The following is a 23,971-nucleotide window of genomic DNA, read 5'->3' on the forward strand; positions in this document are numbered from 1 at the left end:
TAAGAGCAAAGTTACAAATTCCTCAAATTTACTCCAGCAAATCGTTTGCAATTTAGTTGTGCAGGTGACAAACAAACGCACCGACATACAAACATAAGCGAAGTCTTTCCCATTCCCGCAACATTATTCTGCTACTCGCAATCCACATATGTACACACATACATACGTATATCGATACCTTCGCCAGTGCACAGTGGGTCAAGAGCTCACAATAAATGTTCCTTCCAAACATACAATATTAAAGTCCGTAATTCTTTACATAAGTCCGACAATCGGATATAATAAATATTTATTGACTCTGCCTATCCTACAGTGTGACCGTATATATATTTACAATCTTAATTGGTTCCTAAATTCCAATTTGATTCCAATCCGTTTCCTTACTTCTGAATTAAAATTGTAATTATTTAACGTCATGGCAACATCAGTAAAATCCGCTTTAACCCGATTTATGGCCACAGCTGACTGTCTGATTCACTTTGAGGCCACTGTGAACGCTCCAGGTGCTCCTACCCCAACGTTATCCGCCTATAAAATCCGTCGCGATCACCTCAATTCCTTGTGGCAAACGGTAAAGGCAGCATACGACATATGCTCCGACTGCATTATAGCTGCAGGCGAGAGCGCCGCAGAAACAAAATCCATACTAAAGTCCAAGTATTACCAAACGTACTCCACTTATGAAATATTTGCCGCGCAGCTGATGGAACAAATCCAAAAAGGCTCCCCCCAAACACCTCAAGCTCCAGTAACTGCGTCCCAAAATTCCACGTCGTATGGCTGTCGGCTCCCTTCTCTCGACACGGATGTTTTCTCTGGCCGACTTTCCGGGACCATTTCACGGCAATATATATGCTAGCTCTCTTTTATAAATAACGACCTGCTTATCGGAACTGGATCCATTTGCAACATTCCTTAGCTTTGTGCCCACATTCAATGTGAGGCCACAATCCGCATAAAACTGTGTGACCCACAGTTTCATACTAGAAAAAAATGTTAACTGAAATGTATTAATCTCGACAATTGATTGACCTAAAAAAGTTGGCCACGCCTACTCTAACTTCCACAAGCCCCTCAAAAACTAAAAAAAAATCGTAAATTTGTACGCTGATATCTCGAAATCTGTCAAAGATAGAAAATTGGAATTTCAGGTTCTTGCGCAGAGCAAGATTGTCACCCGAACATGCCACGACCCCCTGTCGCCCACAAGCCGCCTTAAACTGTGCGGCTTACAGTCTACACGCTACAAACAAATTTTATCTGAAAATTGTGGGCGTCACAGGTTTGTGCGGTTTGTGGGCGTTAAAGTGGGCGTGTCAAATCGACAGGTATTGATGAGAACAATACATTTCAGTTAAAATTTTTATTTCTATTCTATCAAAACTGTAGGAGCCACAGTTTTGGGCGCTTTGTGGGCGTTAGAGTGGGCTTGACACGCTGCTGCTGCTCTGCACACCAAATCTCAATAGCCTAGCTCTTATAGTTTTCGAGATCTCAGCGTTCAAATTAAATTCGTCGTTAATAGATGAATTAAAAAAATTGATTTTTTATTTTTAAAACTCGGGTGATAAACCTTTATTCTTAAATCCAATTAATACAAGACACTTTTTAAAAATTGTGAACCGATCGCGGTCTCGGATAAAATAGGACTGACTCTTAATTCTAAAAAATTATCCAATGAACCTCGGCCAGAAGCTTTCCTTTTCTTAAGCTTCCAGAACTTTAATTTTTGTTTAAAATAAAAGCTTATGCTGAAACTGTCGTATCTCGTTGTGAAATGAAATTATGCTGACCGATGCAATTTGATTGAAAATCGGAACGCAATATGTTCTGGACTTAGAACGCAATGCTGTGGGCTTTGAACGGAAAAGTCAAGTTTGGGCTTCGAACGGAAGCTTGTGTTTACTTTACGATTGGTTTATTTATCTTAGCAGGACGGTCAAGCGCGGCCCTCGAAGTGAATGGCAAAGGCAAAGGCAGAATCTTAAACAAAGGCAAAGGCAATGTCGCTGAAGGCAAGGGTAACATAGCTGAGATTGAATTCAAAAATTTGTTTATAAATTCCATAAGTGGAACCGTTTCACGGGTTGGATAACTCTCCCCCTTCTAAAATGGATCGTCCCGATTCAATATGAAATTCATTTAATTGATCTCTTAATTCTGTTAAAAAATTTTCTTGGTTAATAGGTTTTTCTGGTTCTGGCCGTTGTATTTTGGTTACAAATAATATGACATTTTTGTATTTTATAATAAGTAAAAAAATCAAATATATAATGATTAAAATTAATAATATAAAGGTAAGTGATATTTTGGTATTATTAATTTTAATGAAAGGATTTAAAATGTTTATATTATCTAAAGAAAGTTCTGAGTTATTTGATAATATGTAATCGGATATTTCATAATTTTTGAAGTGGTTCGTAGTTAAGTAGTAAAGAATTTAGTTTTCTAAATTGGTATAAGAAATATTATTAATTTCGGTTGTACCATTAAATGTTATCAAAAATGAACCGTTTAAATGAGAGTTGATAAATATTTTGTTACCATTTATAAGAATGGCACCATCTTGTATGATGTCTATTTTTTTATTTTTCTCTTATTTTTTTACAAGTGGATTTCTCGCCATTTAATAAGCGGGTAAAACAAGTTTTTTCATTATTTAAAGTGCAATAATTATTAAAAAGTTCGTTCTTAAAGTTAGACAATTCATAAAACATATTTGCGCATTTTGCGACTTGATTGCTTAATACTAGTTTCCCATCGATTTGGGAAATCGCTCTAGCGTAATATATTTCGCATCTGTTTTTTATTATTGGGTATTTTATATAAATTATTACAAGTTCTTTATGCAGTTCGATTTTAAAAACAGAGATGTCCATTAAGTCAGCGATAATTACTGGTTTTTGTTCATGTTTTAATATTTCCATGATGTCATCATTGTTTAATATTTTTGTATTAAAAACGTCAATTTTTGCTAGTGTGATTGTGTCAATTAAATTTTGCAGATCAAATGTTAATAATCGTAAGCGATGTTTTCGCAGTGGTAAATCTTGATCAATAAAAACATTTTTAAAATCATCAGAAAGAAATTCTATTTCTTTAAACAGTTTGGAATTGATAATAAATTGCTTATTATTATATTCAATCAATTCATCGATTTTATTCTGTATTTTAATAAAATCATCATGATCCGGAGTTCCAGCTAACCATTTCCACACAGTGCCTATCTCATTTATCCCCCTTTTTGACCTAGTTGATATTAATTGGGATAAAATTAATTCGATTACTTCTATGTCATATTTAATTTCCCATTGTGACCTTTTTTTAGTATCCCTTTTTATATTATCTGATTCCAATTTTATTATATCTTTATAAAAACTTAAGTTAGTTACGTGGAATAATTCTGCGTATGAATCGTACGTCAATACGTCTTTATTGTCCTTGAATAAAAGATACTAGTGACTTGTATAGTCTATTATTTCTGATTTTGTTAATAAAATAAGGTGTAGTATGAGCACCTGATAAAACATTTTCTGGAAAAGGAAAAAAAAAATTAACATATAAATTTTTAGAATTTTATATTATCTTTGTGAATAATTCTATTTCTATTGTTGATTATTATTTTGTTAGGTAAATTTTCTTTAACTACTTGTTTTTTATATCTAGTTTTAAGTTTATTTCTTTCCCCGTGTTTCTTTTCATAAATTACCTGTCCTACATGATATACTTTTTCTTTTCTGTTTTCATTATGTGTTTCTAACACTTTTTCTTGTGTATTTTTTAAAATTTGAGGAATGTTATCGTGCTCTATTTTATTATATAGTACGTCAAAGGGTTTTTGGTTCGTTGTAGAATGAATGCTCTGATTATATTCTTGAGCGGCTCTTATTACTATTTCGGAATAGTCGGTTAGATTAAATTCTTCTTTAATGCATCGAGCTAATTCTGTTAGTGTAGAATGTGCCCTTTCAACTTGTCCGTTTGAGGTACTGTGCCTCGGGTCTGCGTAATGTAAAGTTAAACCGCTCCTTTGTGCAAAAGATTTAAACTGGGCCGAGGTAAAGCTTGGTTCATTATCGGTCATTATTACTTTGGCTTGTGGAAATTGTTGAAGAAGTTCCATTACTTTGTTTTCGATATTTAATTTATTTTGGATTTCTTTTACTACTAAAAATTTTGAGTAAGCGTCAATACAAGTTATGAAAGTAAGACTTTGCGCGTAATATATGTCGAAGTGTAAATTTTCGCCTTCTTTACTCGGGATTGGGGCTTCTCCAATTGGAATTTTAGTTGGGTGTCTGTTGTATTTCTTTTCATTGCAAATTTTACAATTTTTATATATTCTTTTAATTTTGTAAGTAAGTTTGGCCAATAATACAATCTACTGATTTGTTTATAATTTTCGTCAAGTCCCCTGTGTGCTCTGCAATGTGTTTCTTCGATTATAAGTGCTCTGTCCTCAGGAGTTTCTACATCTTGGACAAATATTTTTGTATACAAAAATTTATTAACAAAATTATCTTTAAGTGGTTTTTGAATTCTATAAAAGTCCTTTAAAGTACAATGAATAACTACCGTTAAATTAGGAGGAATATATTCTCTTAAGATTGATATCAAATTTTCGGGAGTGTCAAATTCTATTATATGTCTGGTATTTTCGAATATATTAATCGACTCATGTATTGTATACCTCCCCGTTGCTAATAGCAATTGTTGCTTAAACTGGTTTAAGCGTTTACGGGTTTCTTGTATAACATTCTCAAAACTACTCTCTGCTGAATGCTGAGTGTTTTGATCTGAGACCGATTCGTTACTGTCAATTAAGTTGTTGATCTGAATTCTTGATAAGGCGTCTGCAACTACATTAGTTGTACCTGGCTTATAAATGACTTTTGGAGTGAAACTTTCTGTGAAGGAGTACCAGCGTTTCATTTCAATATTAGGATTTTTATCCGAAGCGTCGGTGGTCAGGGTAAATTTTTTATTATAATCCGGTTGAACTAATTCTACTTGAGCAATGAGATTTTCTTTCAGCTCGTTAAAAGCTTTAATAGCTGGGTCATCCAGCTGAATTAACATTTTTGTTGACATTCTTTTTGAAATTTTGCCATTTGACCTCCAAGATATTTTGTTAGAGGTTTGGCTTTAGAAGCGTAATTTAAAACAAATTTTCTATAATAGCCCGTAAGGCCTAAGAATGTTCTTAGTTCCCGAATATTTTTTGGAAGCGGATATTTAATTATGGTGTCAATTTTTTCTGGGTCTGTCTTGATGACGTTATAAGATACGATGTATCCTAGAAAACTGGTTTCGCGTTTAAAAAACTTTGATTTTTCGAAAGAGATTTTCATGTTTGCCTTTAATCATGTATTTATAATTTTGTTTAAGTCTTTATAATGTTGTTCAATCGAGTTTGAGAATATTATAATGTCGGCCATGTAGACATGACATGTTTTCCCTATTTGTTCTATTAGGATGTCGTCCATTGCTCTCTGAAAAATTCTTGGTGCATTTGTTAGTCCGAATGGCATTCTTAAAAATTCGTATTTTCCATTATTTATTGAAAAGGATGTTTTTTCTACATCAGATTCTTTCATTAATATCTGATGAAAACCTGATTCTAAATCTATTGATGAAAAATATCTTGCTTTTCCCAAATTAGATAGAATTACTGATGGGTCTTGCATTGGGTACCTGTCAGGTATGGTATTTTCATTTAATTTTTTATAGTCACGGACGAGTCTTAATTTACGGCTTTCGTCTTGATTTTCTCCTTTCTTTGGTACTACCAGAACTGGTGAATTATAAGGGCTTCGACTAGGCCTTATAATTTCCTCTGCTAACATTCTACTGATTTCGCTGTTCACGAAGTCGGTGACAGAAAAAGCGTACGGATATTGTTTCCCGTATATTGGCCTGTCGTGAATAAGATTTATTTCCCCCTTTATGTCTGTTCTAAAAGGAATTTGCATATTTATCTTTGAATGGTCTTTTTCAATATAGAGAACTATTTTTTCCTTTAGTCCGTCTAATTGATCAGTACCTATGTACACTCATGGACAATATAATAGGTGTTTTTTTTTCGTTTTTAACTTTTCATTTCTAATTCTTATCATCTCTAATCTCAACAAAACAAACTTTTTTCAAAAATTATATTAATTGTCTTTAAACAAAAAGTAACAAAGGTTTCACAAACCCTTTCATAAACAACTAAATTAAATATTTCCTTAAATCCTCCAATTTTGGCTGGACACAATAATAGGTGTACAAAGATAAATGTTTAAATTAAATCAATATTTCACTATGTTTGGTCTTTTTTTATATTAAACTAAGTATCTGGCAGCTAATAGCCGGTATATCCGTCATTATTTTGCAGGACTTTCTCCATTCGTCTTGGCATGGAGGATAGTAGCTTGCGACATGTTCCAATTGGAATATTGTACCATTCTCTTTGGACAAAATCCCAAAGTTGACTTTTATTTTGACATAAAGTCTTTCCCACCTCTCTTTTGAGTTCACCCCAGAGATTTTTGATGGGATTAAGGTCCGGGGATTGACTTGGCCATTCAAGAACATCCACATTTTGCTCTCTGAACCAATCCCAATAAATTGGAGTAAGGGTAGAGAACAGGGGAGTCTAAAACGACGAGCAAAACATAAAATAGACTGAAAACATTAATATTTATGTGTGTTTGCTTAATATGAACAATTTTTAGTCAGAGATTGAAACCTAGTCAGAGGGAAGTGACTGTCCTTTTAAAAATATTTTGTAATGGGCCACAAACGTTGGGCGCCAAAATAAAATATTTCTATATAATATAATACTGTAGCATATCACGCGCTGGTTCTGGCTCTACTTTTTGTCGGTAAGGGGAGTGAGTTTCCAATTTGATCCACAGTTCTACTTGCTCTCATATCTATATACAACATTCTTATTTAAATTAGCGTACGAGCTGACTCTGAGGTTAACTGTAAGGGGACAGAACTAAGAATGGGGTAAAGAGGGAGAGAATATCTGAAAAGAGTGCTGCCTAGAAGGCCTGGCAGCAGCTGATGTTGGGGTCATCAGAGAGGATGTTATTTGCTGCTGAAAAAAATTTTGCAATTCATGTATATAATATGTTTGTTCATGCCAAAAGGGCGTTTAATTTCTGGAGGCAGTGTCGAGCGGCAGTTTTGTCCAGATGTCTACAACTCGCGCTCTGGCACTGCCCTCTGCTCTCACTCTCCACCTCCCCTAAGTCTCTGCTCCGCTCTAGAGCGCTTAAGTTAAGCTAGGCTAAGTCAGTTCTATTTTCAAAGTGTAACAATAAACACCCACGCACGTCGCGAACGAAACCCCAAAGCACATCCGTGTTTTCTCGCACCTTCGATCTTGGGATTTTATCCAAATAATTTTTATGCTAAATAAAAACAATGTTTAGTATTAGAAATGTAATGTAATTTTTAAGAGGTATATTTAATTAAAATTAAAAAAGTTAATTTCAAGAATTAAATTAAATTTAATAACTGAGAAATTATTTTGCAATGGGGAAATTCGATTTATATTATCAAGATCATTGGAATATTATTGTGTACAGTCAATCAAATCATATAGCATAACGACCGGAGCCGATCACTTACCCACCATATCCAGCGTTTTAAGCGCATTCAATGTGTTATGTTTCTGCCTGTAATTATAACCGTTATTTGTAGAGTAAAAGGGTATACTAGTTTCGTCGGAAAGTATGTAACAGGCAGAAGGTAGCGTTTCCGACCCCATAAATTATATTTATTCTTGATCAGGATCACTAGCCGGGTCGATCTAGCCATATTCGTCCGTCCGTCTGCCCATCCGTCCGGATGAACGCGTTCAGATTCCTGAGCTTCTTACGCAGCGCAAGTTTGTTTAAGCAGCGTGCCACGCTAACGCAGATATCTCGGAAACTATCAAAGATAGAGAATTATAATATCAGATTTCGATTTCGTAGCCTTAAGCGCAGCGCAAGTTTGTTACGCGAATATGCCACGCCCACTCTAACGCCACAAGCCGCCCAAAAACACCTTCCGAAGCTTAAGCACCGAATAATCGGTATGCGTTATAAAGAAAAGCTTTTTTATCGGAAAATTGTAGAACCATCAGGAATTTTTATCGAACGCGTCTTTTGTGTTGTAGAGACAAAATTTATTTGAATCTTGTTCGGCCATTTTAATTCCTGGCGGAAATCTTGAATGCTAGCGGAAATTTTAAATTGTAGTGAAATTTTTTCCAGTTATGTTTAAGTTTAGGCTTACCAAGTTTCGTTAAATAGCGACAATATCACCAACTTTGTATGTTAGTGCTGGTCTACTTTTAAGATTATTAGAGTCTCCTTCTCATTTAGCATAACAAGGATCTCGTCTCGATTGCCCTGGATCATTTGGATTAACTCTCTTGCTCAATTATTTACTTTGTTTTATTTATTTACTCTGTTTTAGTTTGCATCTTGATGCCTACAAGAAGTTCGAATGTAGTTGTATGTGTACTCCTGCAGTATGTCGAATTGGTTGTCTACTCACCTTTTTTAAAAACTTGTAAAGCTAGTGATGACGTCTGTAGAATACAACAAAATTTATTAAATCCGTCCATGACAGCCAAAATGTGTTTGTATGCCGTCTGACTTTATTCAACAGGCTGTACGAAATCTATGCGGAATGCTTGAAGCGGCTCTGCTTACTTGGGCATTGGGCACAACCCTCATTTTTTTCCCAAGGTTGCGGTTTAAAACAATACAACTGCACCATTTGATTTGTCGTTAAATCTTGTCTTCGACTTTAAGAACGTAATATTCCTTTCCCATGATCTCCTTTGATTTCCTCAAAGAAGAAGAATCTCTGGTAAAATTATAAGTTCGTCATTGCTTGCTGTGCAAGCTTTCGTCGCTTCGTCGACCTGTGTTCAACTTCAAAGTTAATGTTGGTTATCGTTAGACGACTTTATTGGAAAAGAACTAATCCAAAATCATCAATAAACAATCTGTGTATTTCCTAAACTGTTGAATTGCTGAATTGTTGAATTTTGATCAGCTGTTAGTCAGCTGTTCCATACAAAGTCAACTGTCAAAAATTTCAGCAATTCAACATCCTCGGGGCTGTTGAAAATTTTGTTTTATTGCTGAAAACCAGAGTGGTCGCTGCTCTCGACTTAAAGTTAGAGGGTAACTCTGGTCACTTGTAAACATGGAGGAATTGCAATCGTATAAAATATGCAAGTAAAGGATATCTGATAGGATGCTGTCTGTTAGCAGTTCTAATAGTTAATTTTTTTGCTTATTCTCGGCATTTTCCTTAATTTTAAACATAATCTTTGGTTAACACAGCCTGGAAGTTTGACAATCTGACAACAGCAGACATCTTAAAATTGAAAATTCAACAGGGAACTTTTAGGGTCGTTCCCTTAATTGCTGAAATTTTCTGTTGAATTTTCAACAATTCAGCAACTCAACAGTTTAGGGAATACCCTGATTAAGTTTTAAGCACTGGATTTTGGGTAATCAAAATCTTAAGGATGAAATTCGAGTTTCTTTTTCAGGAAGTAGCATTTATTTTGATTTATCACTTATTCATATTCCTCACAACGGCTAACTACTGTCTTGAGACTGGCTACTGCTTCGCCAGAGCCATTGACATGGAATCGCAATACCAGACCGTGTCGGAAAATGGCGTTTACGTGTCTTTCAAAGACGACTGAAAAATATTTTCGCAATTTCACTCGGACCTGTTGTTTTTATGAATACTTTTATTCGTCTTTCTTACTTACTTTTTACTCGTCGTTTAAATACACATACGCGTCGTTATATGTGTATAGTCAATCGATAGGTATTAACCAATAATTCTAGCTTTCATAGTTTCGAGATATAAGCGTTCATAGAGACGATTTTTAATGTCTGTGGGCGGTTTGTAGGCATTAGAGTGGGCGTAGCAGATTCGCGCAACAAACTTACCTCTTAATGGTTAATAACTAACTCAAGTCTGCAATTCAAAGATGTGATATTTCGCTTCTGATGTCGGTTAACTTTGAAGTACTGCTAGCGAAATTTTGGTATTTCGGTAGGTCTTCTAGCAAATCCTAGCTTAGAGATGCTTAAGGTCGTGGCAAGGATATCTGTTCGTACCCAAAGATACTCAACATGACCACACCCAACAAATCATCAGTAGCCAAGTTGGGAACAGTACCAGGCGCTCAGTAGCACTCACTGCAGACTAACTCACCGTCTCACCGACTCAACGGCTCACTGACCCGCCAGTGCAGTCAGCACATGTTGCAGTGTCAGTACCAGGCGTTCAGTAGCACCCACTGCATATAAAATTGCTGATCAGCATATTAAATGTCTCACTAACTAACCGTCTCACCGACTCAACGACACACTGACGAGCCAATGCAGTCAGCACATCTTGCAGTTTTAGCTGAGCCAACTGCACAATAATCATAATTTCCTGACCTACTTTAGAATATAGCTTATTTCACTAATCATTACACTAAGCTTCCGTGTTCCAAGTAGTATATAAGCATGTTCCAAATGAACAATAAAACAGTTCTTCTTCCAGCGTCACAGGAACTTCAGCTTAATACAGCTTCACAGGATTCGCTTCTTCTTCCAGCGTCACAGGAACTTCAGCTTAATCCAGCTTCACAGGATACGCTTTTACTAGTATATTTTCCTTAAAAAAACATTTTTTTAAAATCTTTTTTTTAAATTTTTTTATTTTTATTACTTACAAAGAAAATGGAATTGCAAATAATATTCGTATTTAAAGAAGAATAATTTTTAAGCATGGCCATGCTAAATACAATTATGAAATAAGCGGGTTTAATCTATCCTTATGAACTGTTTTTTTTTTTCTTATTATTCGTTATTATAATGTTATTTCTTTCTCCTATTTCCGTTAATTTGTACGGACCAGTATATTGGTAATCTAACTTATGACCTGTTTCATTTCTTAAAACGACTTTATCACCTACTGATATATCTACGTTGTTTATTTTCTGATCATATAATATCTTATTATTTTTCTTATTTTCTTCTACCATTATTCTAGGTATTTTGTTTTACCAAAGGTAAAGGTTCTATGACCTCGTTCTATTGCTCCGACTGGCTGGTGGTGGTGTGCCGTAGATGTTAAATTTTCAATTTTTAGGTATTTGCACAAGTCATTTATTAATGAGTTCTTATATTCTGTACCCATGCCTACTCATTGCCATTTTCTGATTTTGGTAGTGGACCAATAGTGTCCATTATAACTCTGTCGAAAGCATTTATAGGCGTATCAGTTATTATCAATGGAGTTTTGTTGTGCTTAGGTTTTTCAGCTTTTTGTCGTTTCTGACATTTTTGTATGTATTCAGTAATATCTCGAGTCATACCTTTTGACCTTGGCCAAGGTTTTTTTAATGCCAGTATGACTTCCGTGTATGGATCGTCATGGAATTTAGACAGTATTGTTTCTTTCTCGTACTGGGTGAGCTACACACTGTAGCAGTGTGGCAACAAATCGGCAAATGTAGTGATAATTGTGGCTAATGTGGAGAACTCAAATAATCTGTTCGGCTTGGGTTTGTTTAAAACATTCAATTTTGAAATTCTGCAAATCGCAAACGACACTGAAAAGCAGGGGACTCAAATGACAGATCTTTGCCAGAGTTATAAGGAGGTATTTGAGCCGGCTATTGGTACGATAAAAAACTTTAAGGCAAGCATTTACCTTAAGCCGAGTTCCGTACCAAAGTTATACAAAAGCAGGCAAATTCCGTTTGCCCAATTGGATAAGTTCAAGGAGGAAGCGCAGCGTCTCATAGAAGCAGGTACTTGGAAACCCATAATTTAACTGGGAATCGCCAATAGTACTACCACCGAAGCCAGGTGGAGCACTACGAATGTGCGGCGATTTCAAGCAAGGCGTCAATTCCCAATTGGACATCGAGCAATATCCATTGCCGACACGTGAGTCTTTGTTACACAAAATTCGTCACGGCGCACGCATTTCTCCAAAATTGACCTCAATGACGCATAATTACAAATGTAGTTAGACGATGCAGCGAAAGAAATTATGGTTGTCAACACGCCGTTGGGTCTCTTTCAGTACCAACGTTTGCCTTATGGAATAGTTAGCGCACCAGCTATATTCCAGCGTCACCTTGAGCAACTACTAAGTGAAATAGAAGGTTGTGGAAATTATCTCGACGACAAAATTATTTCGGCTCCTACAGTGGACCAACACCGAGCAACAAATTTTATGCGTTTTACAGGCAAATGGCATAAAATGTAAGAAAGAGAAATGTTTCTTTCTAAGGGATGAAATTGAGTACCTTGGGAGAAGGGTCAGTGTTAAGGGCATCCTTCCGGATTCGTCAGGACTAGAAGCCGTTAAGGAATTAAAGCCGCCCTCCAATCTACAACAGCTAGGTGCGTTCATGGGAAAAGTGAACTAATACTGCAATTTCATTCCAAATTACTCCCAGTTAGCTTCACCCCTAAATCAATTGCGTAGAAAGAACGTACCCTTCAAGTTTGGATCAGAGCAATAGCAAGCTTTCTCAGCTTTGAAGAAGCATATCCTCGACGCTATGAGCTATCACATTTCAACGAGAATCTTCCGCTTGTTTTAGCCACAGGTGCATCCTCTTTCGGCATTGGAGTTGTATTGTGTTCAAAAAGTAAGGTGACTTGAAATTTCGCGGGCAACACATTTTCGATTATCGATTTTTTTGTTTTGTTATGTTGGTACACTCTTCCCTAACATCTGTACCAAGTTTCAATTGAATCCCCTTTTTTGTATATCGCTTGACTCGTGCCATGAAATTTTTTCAAACGTTTTGGGCATGAGTCGTGTGTCAGCGAAGTTTGTTCCTAAATTGCTGAATTTTGACCTAAAGAACCGTCGCATGAGCATCGCTCAAGAGCTGTCGGATGACGTCAACGACGACCCAGATTTACTCAAAAGGGTCATAACTGGTGACGAATCATGGGTATATGGTTATGATGCAAATCCTATGATCCATATTTTTCGATAGCAAAAAATCGCTGCCACTTGTAAAAAGCCAATAGCCTTCGCATATTATATGTCTCACTAACTCACCGACCAATGCAGTCAGCACATGTTGCAGTTTTAGCTGAGCCAACTGCACCATAATCATAATTCCCTGACCTACTTTATAATATAGCTTCTTTCACTAATCTTATTGCCCATTCGTTTAAAATTATCTATTGAAACATGTTCAAATATATTTTCCCACGCTGTTAGTTTTAGTTGGGTGATTTGATTATACCGGCTTGCATTTCAAGTCTTTGGAAAAATTGACCTAAGTCTAGGATTCCATTTATAAATCGCTAAAATCATATCATGCAGTAATTTTCCTACCATGTTTAAATAATCATAGCAAATTTTTTACATGCAAGGTCACTAATTTACGTACTTCGTCATTGTTTATGACTTCTTATACGTTGGGCTTAGAAGCTTTCTCTATAGATTGCGTAGACAATTCTATTTCTTTGTTTTCTGCGCGGATTTTCTGTCCATTTTGATATCTAGTAGTGACTTTCTTTATATTTCCAATAATGTATCGGCTACATAATTTGCTTTTCCCTTTAGGTATTCAACTGTGAAATTATACTCTTTTAACTCTAGCCTCATACGTGTCAGTTTAGAACTCGGACTTATCATTGAAAATAGATATATTAATGGTATGTGATCTGCTTTGATTGTAAAGTGATTTCCATAAATATATGGTCGAAAGTGTAATATTCCCCAGTGAATTGCAGCTTATTCCTGCTCAGTTGTACACTTATTACTTTCTCCCTTAGTGAAAGCTCTTGATGCATAAGCAACGGGAAGTTGGAGCCCGTTATGGTTTTGAGTTAAAACAGTTCCACACGCTTGCTTACTTGCATCAGTAATCATACAAAATTCTTCGCTGAAATCGGGATATTGTAGCAAAGTAGGTTCCATGAGTTTTGTTTTTAAGTATTGAAATGCGTTTTGGCATTCATCTGTTCATTCAAAAGGAACAATCTTTTTACATAATCTTGTTATGTGCCGTGAATATTCGGCGAAGTTTTTTATGAAACGCCTATGATTATTGCAAAATGCTACGAAACGTCTAGTAATTCCTAATGACGTCATATTTCTTGTCGTCTGGAAGTATTCCTTTATCTGTGCATTTATGACCGAGAAAAGTGAACATTTTTCTAGATGTAACTTTATATTGTATTTCCTGCATTCTAAGCATATGTTTTTCGGAACAACCTATAACTATTAAATCATCCATATAAAGGAATGCTTGTGAAGGTTCTAATCCAGAGAAAGCTATAGTCATCATTCTCTGAAATGAAAAAAGTGCTATTTTTAATACGAAAAGTAATCGCGTGAAGCGATACGAGCCATTGCTCGTTGAAAATGACGTTATTTCTCTTTAACTTTCTTCGAGTTCACTCTTGTATTCACATACAGATGGTTCAACAATCCCTTTGGTGATCAATTTTCCGACTTGTTTCTGTATTTCATTAACTTGACTGTGTGGGCTTCTGTAATTATACCCGTTACTCGTAGACTAAAAGGGTATACTAGATTCGTCGGAAAGTATGTAACAGGCAGAAGGAAGCGTTTCCGACCCCATAAAGTATATATATTCTTGATCAGGATCACTAGCCGAGTCGATCTAGCCATGTCCGTCTGTCCGTCTGTCCGTCAGTCTGTCCGGATGAACGCTGAGATCTCGGAAACTATGAGAGCTAGGCTATTGAGATTTGGCGTACAGATTCCTGAGCTTCTTACGCAGCGCAAGTTTGTTTCAGTAGACTGCCACGCCCACTCTAACGCCCACAAACCGCCCAAAACTGTAACTCCTACAGTTTTGATGCTAGATAGTTGCCACGCCCACTTAAACGCCCACAAACCGCGAAAATCTGTGACGCCCGCAATTTGCATGCTAGATAAAAATAACTGAAATGTATTGGTGTCGTCAATACCTATCGATTGATCCAAAAATAAATTTGCCACGCCCACTCTAACGCCCATAACGCTTAAATCTGTCTACCGCCGGTAGGTAGCGCATTTTAATCTCGCTTTGCTGCTTGCATATCTTCATTTCCCTTTGAGTAACGGGTATCTGATAGTCGAGGTACTCGACTATAGCGTTCTTCCTTGTTTTTTATATACACTGGTTCATCATCTCAATCTCAGTTTTTGTTTTTAAAAATAATGCTTTTTGGTTCGTTTTCCAATCAGAATATATCATTATATTGGGTGCATAGACTTAAAAGCTATGATTTGAATTGTGGAGGAAAGAGTTTTTTTAAAGTTGTTCATAAGTTCTTAAGCTAAATTATTTGTACTGACTACTTGATCTTTCTTTGTGGTATTGAGTAGTCTTGTGACTTTTAGATGTTGCTATGGTACTTGCTATATAAATAACATACTTAATTTCTTGATTTGGACTCAATACACTGTCTTCTTTTGAATTTAGTTGAATTTTTCTAATAACAGGATCTTGCTGGCAGAAGTATTAAGTTGTTGCCAGAACTGTATGTTAATTGACAGTTGTAATTTTTAATGAAATCGATTCCTAATATGCCATCACAAGGAATAGCGAATTGTAAATCCACGATAAGAAAATCGTGTTGGATTATGTACTTCGTGGTCTGTATTACAATATAAGTTAACCCCTTGGATTTGGTTACCTCTTACTTATTCCTTTTATGTCTATAATATAATTACCTTTTATCTCATGAAAGACATCAGAGCTTTGTTAAACTATTGAAATTTCTGCACCTGTGTCTACTTAAATGATACAAATATATTCTGACTGAGATTAACAGTATGAACCCTTGCATTTTCTACTGTTGAGTGTCTAAAGGGTTTTGTGAGTTTCCCGTTGTACTGGTTAGTCGACTCGAGTTTCCTCTATATTGGCCTCGTCCATTATTGTATTGAGTGTAATTGTTGTAATTGTTATTACGACTACGAAAGTGTCCTCTGTAATTTCCTCGTCCGCGGTGTCCTCCTATAGAACAGTGTTTAGCTGACCGGATGCTTCTGTGCAACTATTCATAGTATTGATAATATCTGGTATTGTTATAATTACCCGATTATTACCTCGTCCGCGATTTCCGCCGCGCTGCGGGTAATTTTTGTAATATAGGACAGTGTACAAATTTGGATATGGCCTCATTCATTGTATTGAAGGTACCAGCTTGCATGATAGTTTTTACCTTATCGATTGTACAATTTTTAGTAATTGCATTGACTGCATGCTGAGTGGAATAACTTCTGGCTAACTCTAGGGGTAAGCCGATTGTTATATATGCACCTTCTAAAGCTTTTGTCATCTGTTCAACCTCTTGTGTGTTTAGGTTAATCAGTTTTGCTGACAATACTTTTACAGTCTCGCCTTTGACGTTGATTTTTAATCTGGAAATGTCTCCAGTTATTGTTGTTTCATTTCCGATTAGATTTCTGGCGACACCTTTTAGCTTTTTATATTATGAAAACGGCTATTTGTTTGTGCACGCCTTTTATTGATTCTTTTATTTGTAATGCATTTATAAAACTTGTTAGGTTTTCAGCTTTACCATCGAAAACTAGTATAATCTTCAATGCTGTATTAATAAAACCAATATTAGATTGTGCCGTTGTGCTTGAACTAGCATCAGAATCTGTAGAATTGTCCAGATCTGACAATAAAACAGCTGGAATAGTAAGATTATTTAAATCTTGCTCTTCTACTTTAGGGTTTGTTTCTGTAAGGTCGTCTGTTTGTTTGTTTTGTTGATTTCGGTTCGTCACCAGTTTCAACCGTTAGAGAAGGGTTAACTATGGTCGGTACTGATATGTCTAAATTGAACTTTAGTTCAAGTCGTAGTCGTTGTCGTTGTCGTAGTTTAGTTCGTAGTCTGATCAAAAATTTTGATACTGTTTGTCTGTTTTCCAGCCGAAATTACGGATTGCATTTCTTTCCGAACCGCAGTGCTAAGAGAACAAATCTACGCAAGTAAAAGAGAGAGTTAGAGTGAGAATGAGCGGGAGTGAGCGTAAGTTTTTGATGTTCCAAAAACAAAGTTATATAACAACAAACACTGCACAGGTACTGAAACAGCGAAGCTAAAGTCTTGACTAAAGAATATTAGAGGTATTTATTATGCCCACAGTCATTACAGACCAACCTTCAGTACCTTTTGCAACCGATCTTAATGTTCCTGGGGGACTGCCGTTAGCAAATCCTGAATTTCGGCAACCTGGCCTAACCTTCTGGGTTGAAGTATTTTCTCGCGAAATAACCGGTGAACTTCTTGAGCACGGACCTAATAAACCTTTGACCCAAGGCACAAGGCATCTGAAACGGAAATCAATCCTATTCTGGTAGAAGACAGAGATGATTTTGCAGGACCAAACGCTGCTAATAAGCCAACGAATGTTAAAAATCCGATGAATAAGAATCGTTTTGATATAGAAGAAAGCAAACAGCCAAATGAGATTTCACTCGAAGGAGAAGGAATTCATTTAACGAACATAGCATTGATGGATCATAAAATAAAAGAGCCTGAAGATGTACGTAGCCAATCAAGAACCAGCGACACTGACTCGTCCGATCGAGAATGAACAGGTACGTATAATGGTTCATTGCAGCTGACTGAACTTAATACTGCAAGAGAAAAACCAATTATTTTAGAACCGACTTCTCATGTCATGGTAATGTCAATTTTAACGCAAAGGAGAGAGATAAGCAGAGAGATAAGCAGCAGGACCGAACGCTGCTTATGAGCCAACAAAAGATAAAAATCCGATGAATATAGAACCGACTTCTGACTTTGGTTCAACATTTCTAAACCTAACCAAGAAATATCTTAGTTTTGTTGCAGAATGTCCACATTCCATAGACGTGCCAAATGATCAAGTTCTACGAGAGCACAATTTCATTCCCCACGGTAATGTCAATTTTATCGCAAAGGGGAGTGTTAAGCAGCATCAAGAAGACGTGAAGGACCTGAATCACAAACGTGAACGGCAGTTGAAGAAAAGATCCACCTTGGCCAATGATTTGTTAGGTTCTTCCTATACAATTCGGTCAAGGGCTGACCGACATCACGACTTAATTGAGGGTACCCCTAAATGGGGGGGAGAATGTTCGTACCCAAAAGTACTCAACATGACCACACCCAACAAATCAAGCAGTAGCCAAGTTGGAAACAGTACCAGGCGCTCAGTCAATGCAGTCAGCAAATTTGCAGTGTCAGCCGAGCCAACTTGGCAACTGACCTATACTCTAAAGTTATAGCTTATTTCACTAATCATTACACAAAACTTCTTGTTCCAAGTAAGTATATAAACATGTATAAAATGAAGAATAACGAAACGCATAACTCCGATGTTCTAAGTTCCACCTCCGGGAATAGGGCTCGTACTACACTATCTCAACTAGAAGCTAACCACGTTAGCTCAACTTCAGCGCAGTTCCCGAATCGCCTGTGGTCCGGCATCGCAGTAAAAGAATTCTGTTCTTAAAGAAAAAAATAATTCTCTTTTTCAAAACACAATGTTTTGTAATACGTAATAATTTTCTTTATATATGCATGTTTCATTTTAAAATATTTTTGTTCGACACACATCGTTATTGTATCCATACATGTACAATTTTTGTTTAACCAATATAAAATGTATTACAAATTTATCTGTATATATTCATATAAGACTCTTTGGAAATATATAATATTATATAAAATTAAAAATATTTTAAATTTATTTTACGCTTTTATTAACGGTAAGAATAATAAACAGTAGTGTTCCTTCCGTGGGTTCACCTACGGAAACCTTGTTGCGAATTTTACTTCCTCTAAATAATCAAGTTTATCAACTCCTGCGAAACCACCGTAACACACAAGACGTCACAGTGATAACCTCACTAAATAATAAAAAGACATAATCAATGCGAGTTAATGACTCACACTTACTGTGAATTCCAAGTTCATGTGAATGCGAATCTTGTCCGCAATTTGCCTGCCTGACAGGGAAGTCTCCCGGAACTTCCGCGGTGCGGCTACGCAAGCAAGGTGGTCAGCAGGGGCAGCAGGTGAAGCAACGTGGTGCGCGCCTCTAGCAGCGGTGGCTGCGTATGAAACGGCCAAGGCGACAGGTGTCTGCCTCTTCAGTCGGTCCTCCAATAGTCCAATGCGGACCATCAGGGCTCTGACGAGCTTCTTGTACCGGTTTGGCACCATCTGGACCTTTGCGCTCACGGTGGTGTTTTCGTTCGATAACATAAACATCCGCCCAATCTGTGAGCGGATATAACCGATCTCGGCAGCGACGGCACCGTTCCATCCCCACTCCCCTGTCCGAGAAGGATTTCACATGGCTAGCCGGTGCGACGATGATCCCTTCCATAGCGGCAGCAGCGGCAGAGTCAGCGGCGTTCTCATTAGTCTTTACCTCTAGTTGACCTTTAGCACGCAATGCTTCCTTCGATGACGCTCCAGAACGACCTTTGGAGCGCCTTTTTTCACCACCGTGTGCAACAGCCTTCAATTTAGCCATCTTCGCGGACGATGACGAAATTTCTAGTAATTGCTCACAAAACAGAATCGCGAATTCCGCTGCTCCTCTTGCATGTGTAATTATGCGAACAAACCCGACCGCGCAGGCAAACCACGGAGCCTGGAACTATTTCCGTCAATGTAATTACTCCGAAAACGCAGAAATCGGCTTTAAAAAATGAGCTAAAACCCAACAGATACGTCCTGTTGACAAGTTTGCGTGTCCCCACCATAAATTTTCAAGGTCCGAGGAGAAAATATCGACACAACCATATCTCTCTGCGAAAGGAGTCCATGGTAGTACGGCTATAAAACAGAAAAGAAAACTCTTCCAATATCACTCGACTGCATCTTTATTGTCGTTCCTGTTGCCAGGATGAGCACGAGGCCCATATTTAATAACAAACGAATACTCAACAGGTTTCGTTTACATTTATTCAAGTATATTAATTAGCTTTGTTTGATATTTGTTTAACATTTTTGTTTTACTTTAAAATGTTCAGCTTTCGCCTTGAACTTAGGACCGACTAACTCGTGATCAACCACTGTTCATACCATTGCACTATGGGGAAAATGTCCACTTTATCTGGCATTTATTATTGTGAGTAAACCAAAAGAGATTTTTCACTGCGGTTTTTTTTATTATGTTGTTATAGACCATAAGACCATAAGGGGCGTGTCAACGCCCCTTTTGCCCAAAAAATCGAAAAAATAATATTTTACATGCATTTTTAGATATTAACTTTTTAAATTCAGTAACCTCTACGTGCTTACGTTGTAGATAGGAGTTTCGCCACGCCCCCTCCCGCCCTAAAAATTGTGAAAACCCAGTTTTTAATTAATTTTCTTTATTTTCATCATTTTCTTCATTTTCCAGCTCGAAGTTTTCAAGAAAAAATAGACTGTTGTCTTCAAGCTCATCTTGTTCTGAAAAATCACTTATGTATTCGTGCTCACACGAGAGCAGCTGGATAACCTCAATGGGAAGGGAAAGATTTTTATGTTTTTTTATGCGTCGCGATAAATTTAGGGAAGAAATCACTGGATCTGATGTATCCAAAGCTCGTTTAAACACATCGCCTAAAGATTCAAATCGACTGTGCTTTCTGGAGTGATGAAGTCTATCCGATTTATAAATTTTGTTGCGGGACTCAGACGCTTCTTCACCAAAACAGCCGACTGGAAGCACCGTATTTTCCATGATTTGCCTTGAGTGCACAATAATTTTATGGAGTGTTGGTGTCATGGGGAGCCATGGATAACTGTCCACAATCATTTCGCCAGTTTGGTGACAGTATGCCTCGAATTTTTCTAAGTTTATTGGCAATTGACAAGACAAACATATCAAAATGATCCTCAAATTGTAGATTATTTGTTGATCAACTCCAGTTATTTCGGAAAATTTTTTGAAGTTGGCAAACGCGCGACGTGCAGTGTTTCCGGTATTTGTATTTCCAAAACCCCCCTGCTTCGGCTTATCGACTTTCAAAGCCAGTTTTGCCCAAAACATTTCCTGTATACTTGCCTTTCGTTTTAGCATCGCTTGCTTGTCACATGGATCAGTAATTGGCCATTTCTTTACCTCCAGCTTATACCCAGCATGCAAGACGAACTCAAAAATTCTTATCCAGCAATGAAGTGGGCCTACTCCATATTTCAGATTGTCTGAAACTGGCAAAAATTTTAAGCACTTGAAATTTTTATTTCCAAGGAAATCTCTTTGGCTCGAGTGGCATATGGGGCATGCTTGAAATGATTTTGTGTCCGTTAATGCATTCAGAACTTTTCCATCAATGGCAGTGAGATATGGACTGAATCTTACATACACAAATTGAGTATCGTTTAAAGATACCTTAAACATCGTTGACTTCAACATTTCAATTTGCAATTGTATGTCCCTGCTCTCTTCTAAAATGACTTCTTTTGTTTCTTTGAGAAACTCCAATTTTAGTGGACGACAAAACCTAATGGACTGAGGGGTGCGATTGTTCCACAACAAATTTCCGGATGAGTCTATGAGTCGAAGAGGCATTATGGTAGTGGCAAAAAGGCATGAGTCTCCGTTACACGATCTTTTATCTGCGTATGCCTGGTTATAGTTCGCCTGTCCAGTACTTCCATCGAATCCGTAGCTGACGATGAGCTCAGCAGATAAAAAATCAGTGTGCTGATTGGCCAATACACCATGGATAACATCTTTTTGAAGTGTCACAATCCGAAAAGCTGTGTGTTCCAAAAGGTCTTGCAGAGAGACCTTGGCTACAGTCTCTGATACATTGATTTTGCCTGGTCTGCATTGCTTCTTTTGCTCTGCCACATTTTTATAAATTGGGTAGATATCCACATTTCTCTTACGAATGTCATCTCGGATAGAACAGTACTGCTCCTTGGTCAATCCTTGATCCAAAATTAATGCCAACGCTTCGTCTTTGGACGCACTTATAGGCTGATCAACGGGCTTTGTCAATCCTTCTCTGACTTGCTTGGCTTTTTCCGGGGTACTTCCTAGTATTTGAAGAACTGCAGCAAGATCATGTAGTCCTTGTTTCCGGGCAGCTGCGGTTGCTGCATGTACTAGCAAAAAAACATCGTCCCCTTGGAATTTGGAAAGTTCCGCTGCTTGCAGTCTTTGAGCCCTTTCGCCTTTCGATTCAAATGGAAGTAGTGGTCGTCCAACTGGTCTGTTACTTTTTTTTAAAGGCAAAGTTGTGTTGCCTTTCATCCATGTGGAATGTTTTGTTTCGAAGTTCTTATAAGAGCTATGACATTTAAGCCAGTTGTAATACAAATTGTTGCAAAATTGGTGACTTTTATGTTTTAAAATATTATCATCCACATTATTGCACGCATGCAGTTCAAAATATCTTTGAACGGACTTCTCTCGCTCGTGCCGGCCCCTCTCGCTATTCCACACTGCAAACAAGTCGACGTTGGAAAAAGTGAGGTTACCTAATAAAAATGCAAATTCCGCCAAAATATGGAAAAATATGACATTAGGACCAATTCCTGTAAACTCAGAATTGACAACGCTACAACAATCACTTGGACAAACACTTAAACAATTCTAAACTCTCTTAGATAATCCTTTCCAAAGTTGAAATTTGTTTCTAAAAATTCAGCTAAGGAAGCTCTTAGAAAACTGCAAAATATTAGTATACACACGCACAATTTTAACGATTTAGTACATTTAACACACAGTGCAAACCTGCGAGATCAGCATTCATGTTTTGGTTTTCCTCTAGTTGTTGTTCCATCATTAAATATTAAAATCCAAACTCAGCGTACAAATTCACACAACTTAGCCGCACGTGCTTTCGATTGCAACAGCTGACTTAACAGCCGTTTTTCTAACAGGGGACTGTTAAATTTAACATTTTGAGTTTGGGGCATAACAGTCTGATGTTTTCTTAATGCGTTAACAGTAAAATTGTCGTAATTAGAAAACTTTTAAAAAACATGCAAATGCCAGATAAAGTGGTAATTTTCCCCATAGTGCATTGTACCTTCCTACTCACTACAGTTTCAAAATTTATTTCTCAAGTAATATAAATCATCTACTTAAGCGGTAATGTACAGGTATACAACTTTAGCGCCATATATTTTAAGGGCTAGTTGCTTCGGCAGGTGAGTTGTCACACACTCCTTAGCGGATTTCGACTTCAATGATCACCAGCCTGCTGTTTTAAGCAGCCAAAGCATTTCATGGTACCTGCATGAGTTGTTAATTTGGGCACCATAACACTACGATTGGTTCATCCCACAGCGCGAGTTCTGCTTACCAAAAGTGGCCCACTGGGCACATGTCATAACCTTGAACTTCTTATCAAGAAAGTTAGGGTTCTTACCCATTTAAAGTTTGAGAACAGGTTAAGATCGTTTCGACCCTAAGGCCTCTAATCATTCGCTTTACCAGATAAGATTATTTTATATAACATTAAAATTCACCAGCTGTCCTGAGGGAAACTTCGGAAGGAACTAGCTACTAGATGGTTCGATTGGTCTTTCGCCCATATACTCAATTCTGACATTCAATTTGCACGTCAGAACTGTTCGGACTTCCATCAGGGTTTCACCTGACTTCAACCTGATCAAGTGCAGTTTCGGGATACAGCATATATGCTCAAGCTACGATCCATTTAGAGGCATAAATTATATAAATATCATTATAAATAACTATATAGAAAGCCCCGGGATTGTGTTAATTAGCTATAAATTTAAAAAGTTAAAAAAAAACGAACCCCATTATTAGTCAAGTTAATTTGGTTTATAGGTTTATATCCCAATAACTTGCACATATGCAAGACTCCTGGTCCGTGTTTCAAGACGGGTCCCGAAGGTATCCTGAATCTTTCGCAATGTACTTTATCAAAATAATAACATTTATTCTGTGTTAAAATGAAAGCAAATTATATATTATATTTTATGAT

General features: G+C 37.0%; 1 protein-coding gene across 3 annotated transcripts in view; it reads left to right on the forward strand.

The window, feature by feature from the left end:
- The window catches only part of LOC139354692 (polyamine-modulated factor 1-binding protein 1-like), a 201,196-nt gene that overhangs the window by 162,831 nt on the left and 14,394 nt on the right, over positions 1–23,971 (forward strand). The window contains exons 3-5 of one of the 3 annotated variants that reach the window (XM_070998935.1): positions 16,946–17,617; positions 17,863–18,328; positions 18,390–18,583. The exons of the other annotated variants lie outside the window; for them this stretch is intronic. Coding sequence (XP_070855036.1) covers positions 16,946–16,987 — 42 coding nt within the window. The 3' untranslated portion in view covers positions 16,988–17,617; positions 17,863–18,328; positions 18,390–18,583. Of the gene's footprint in view, positions 1–16,945; positions 17,618–17,862; positions 18,329–18,389; positions 18,584–23,971 lie in introns of those variants that run through there. 3 annotated transcript variants of the gene reach the window in all.

This window comes from Drosophila suzukii, unplaced genomic scaffold (genome assembly GCF_043229965.1).
Source record: "Drosophila suzukii unplaced genomic scaffold, CBGP_Dsuzu_IsoJpt1.0 scf_13, whole genome shotgun sequence".
In the NCBI taxonomy this organism is placed as follows: domain Eukaryota; kingdom Metazoa; phylum Arthropoda; class Insecta; order Diptera; family Drosophilidae; genus Drosophila; species Drosophila suzukii.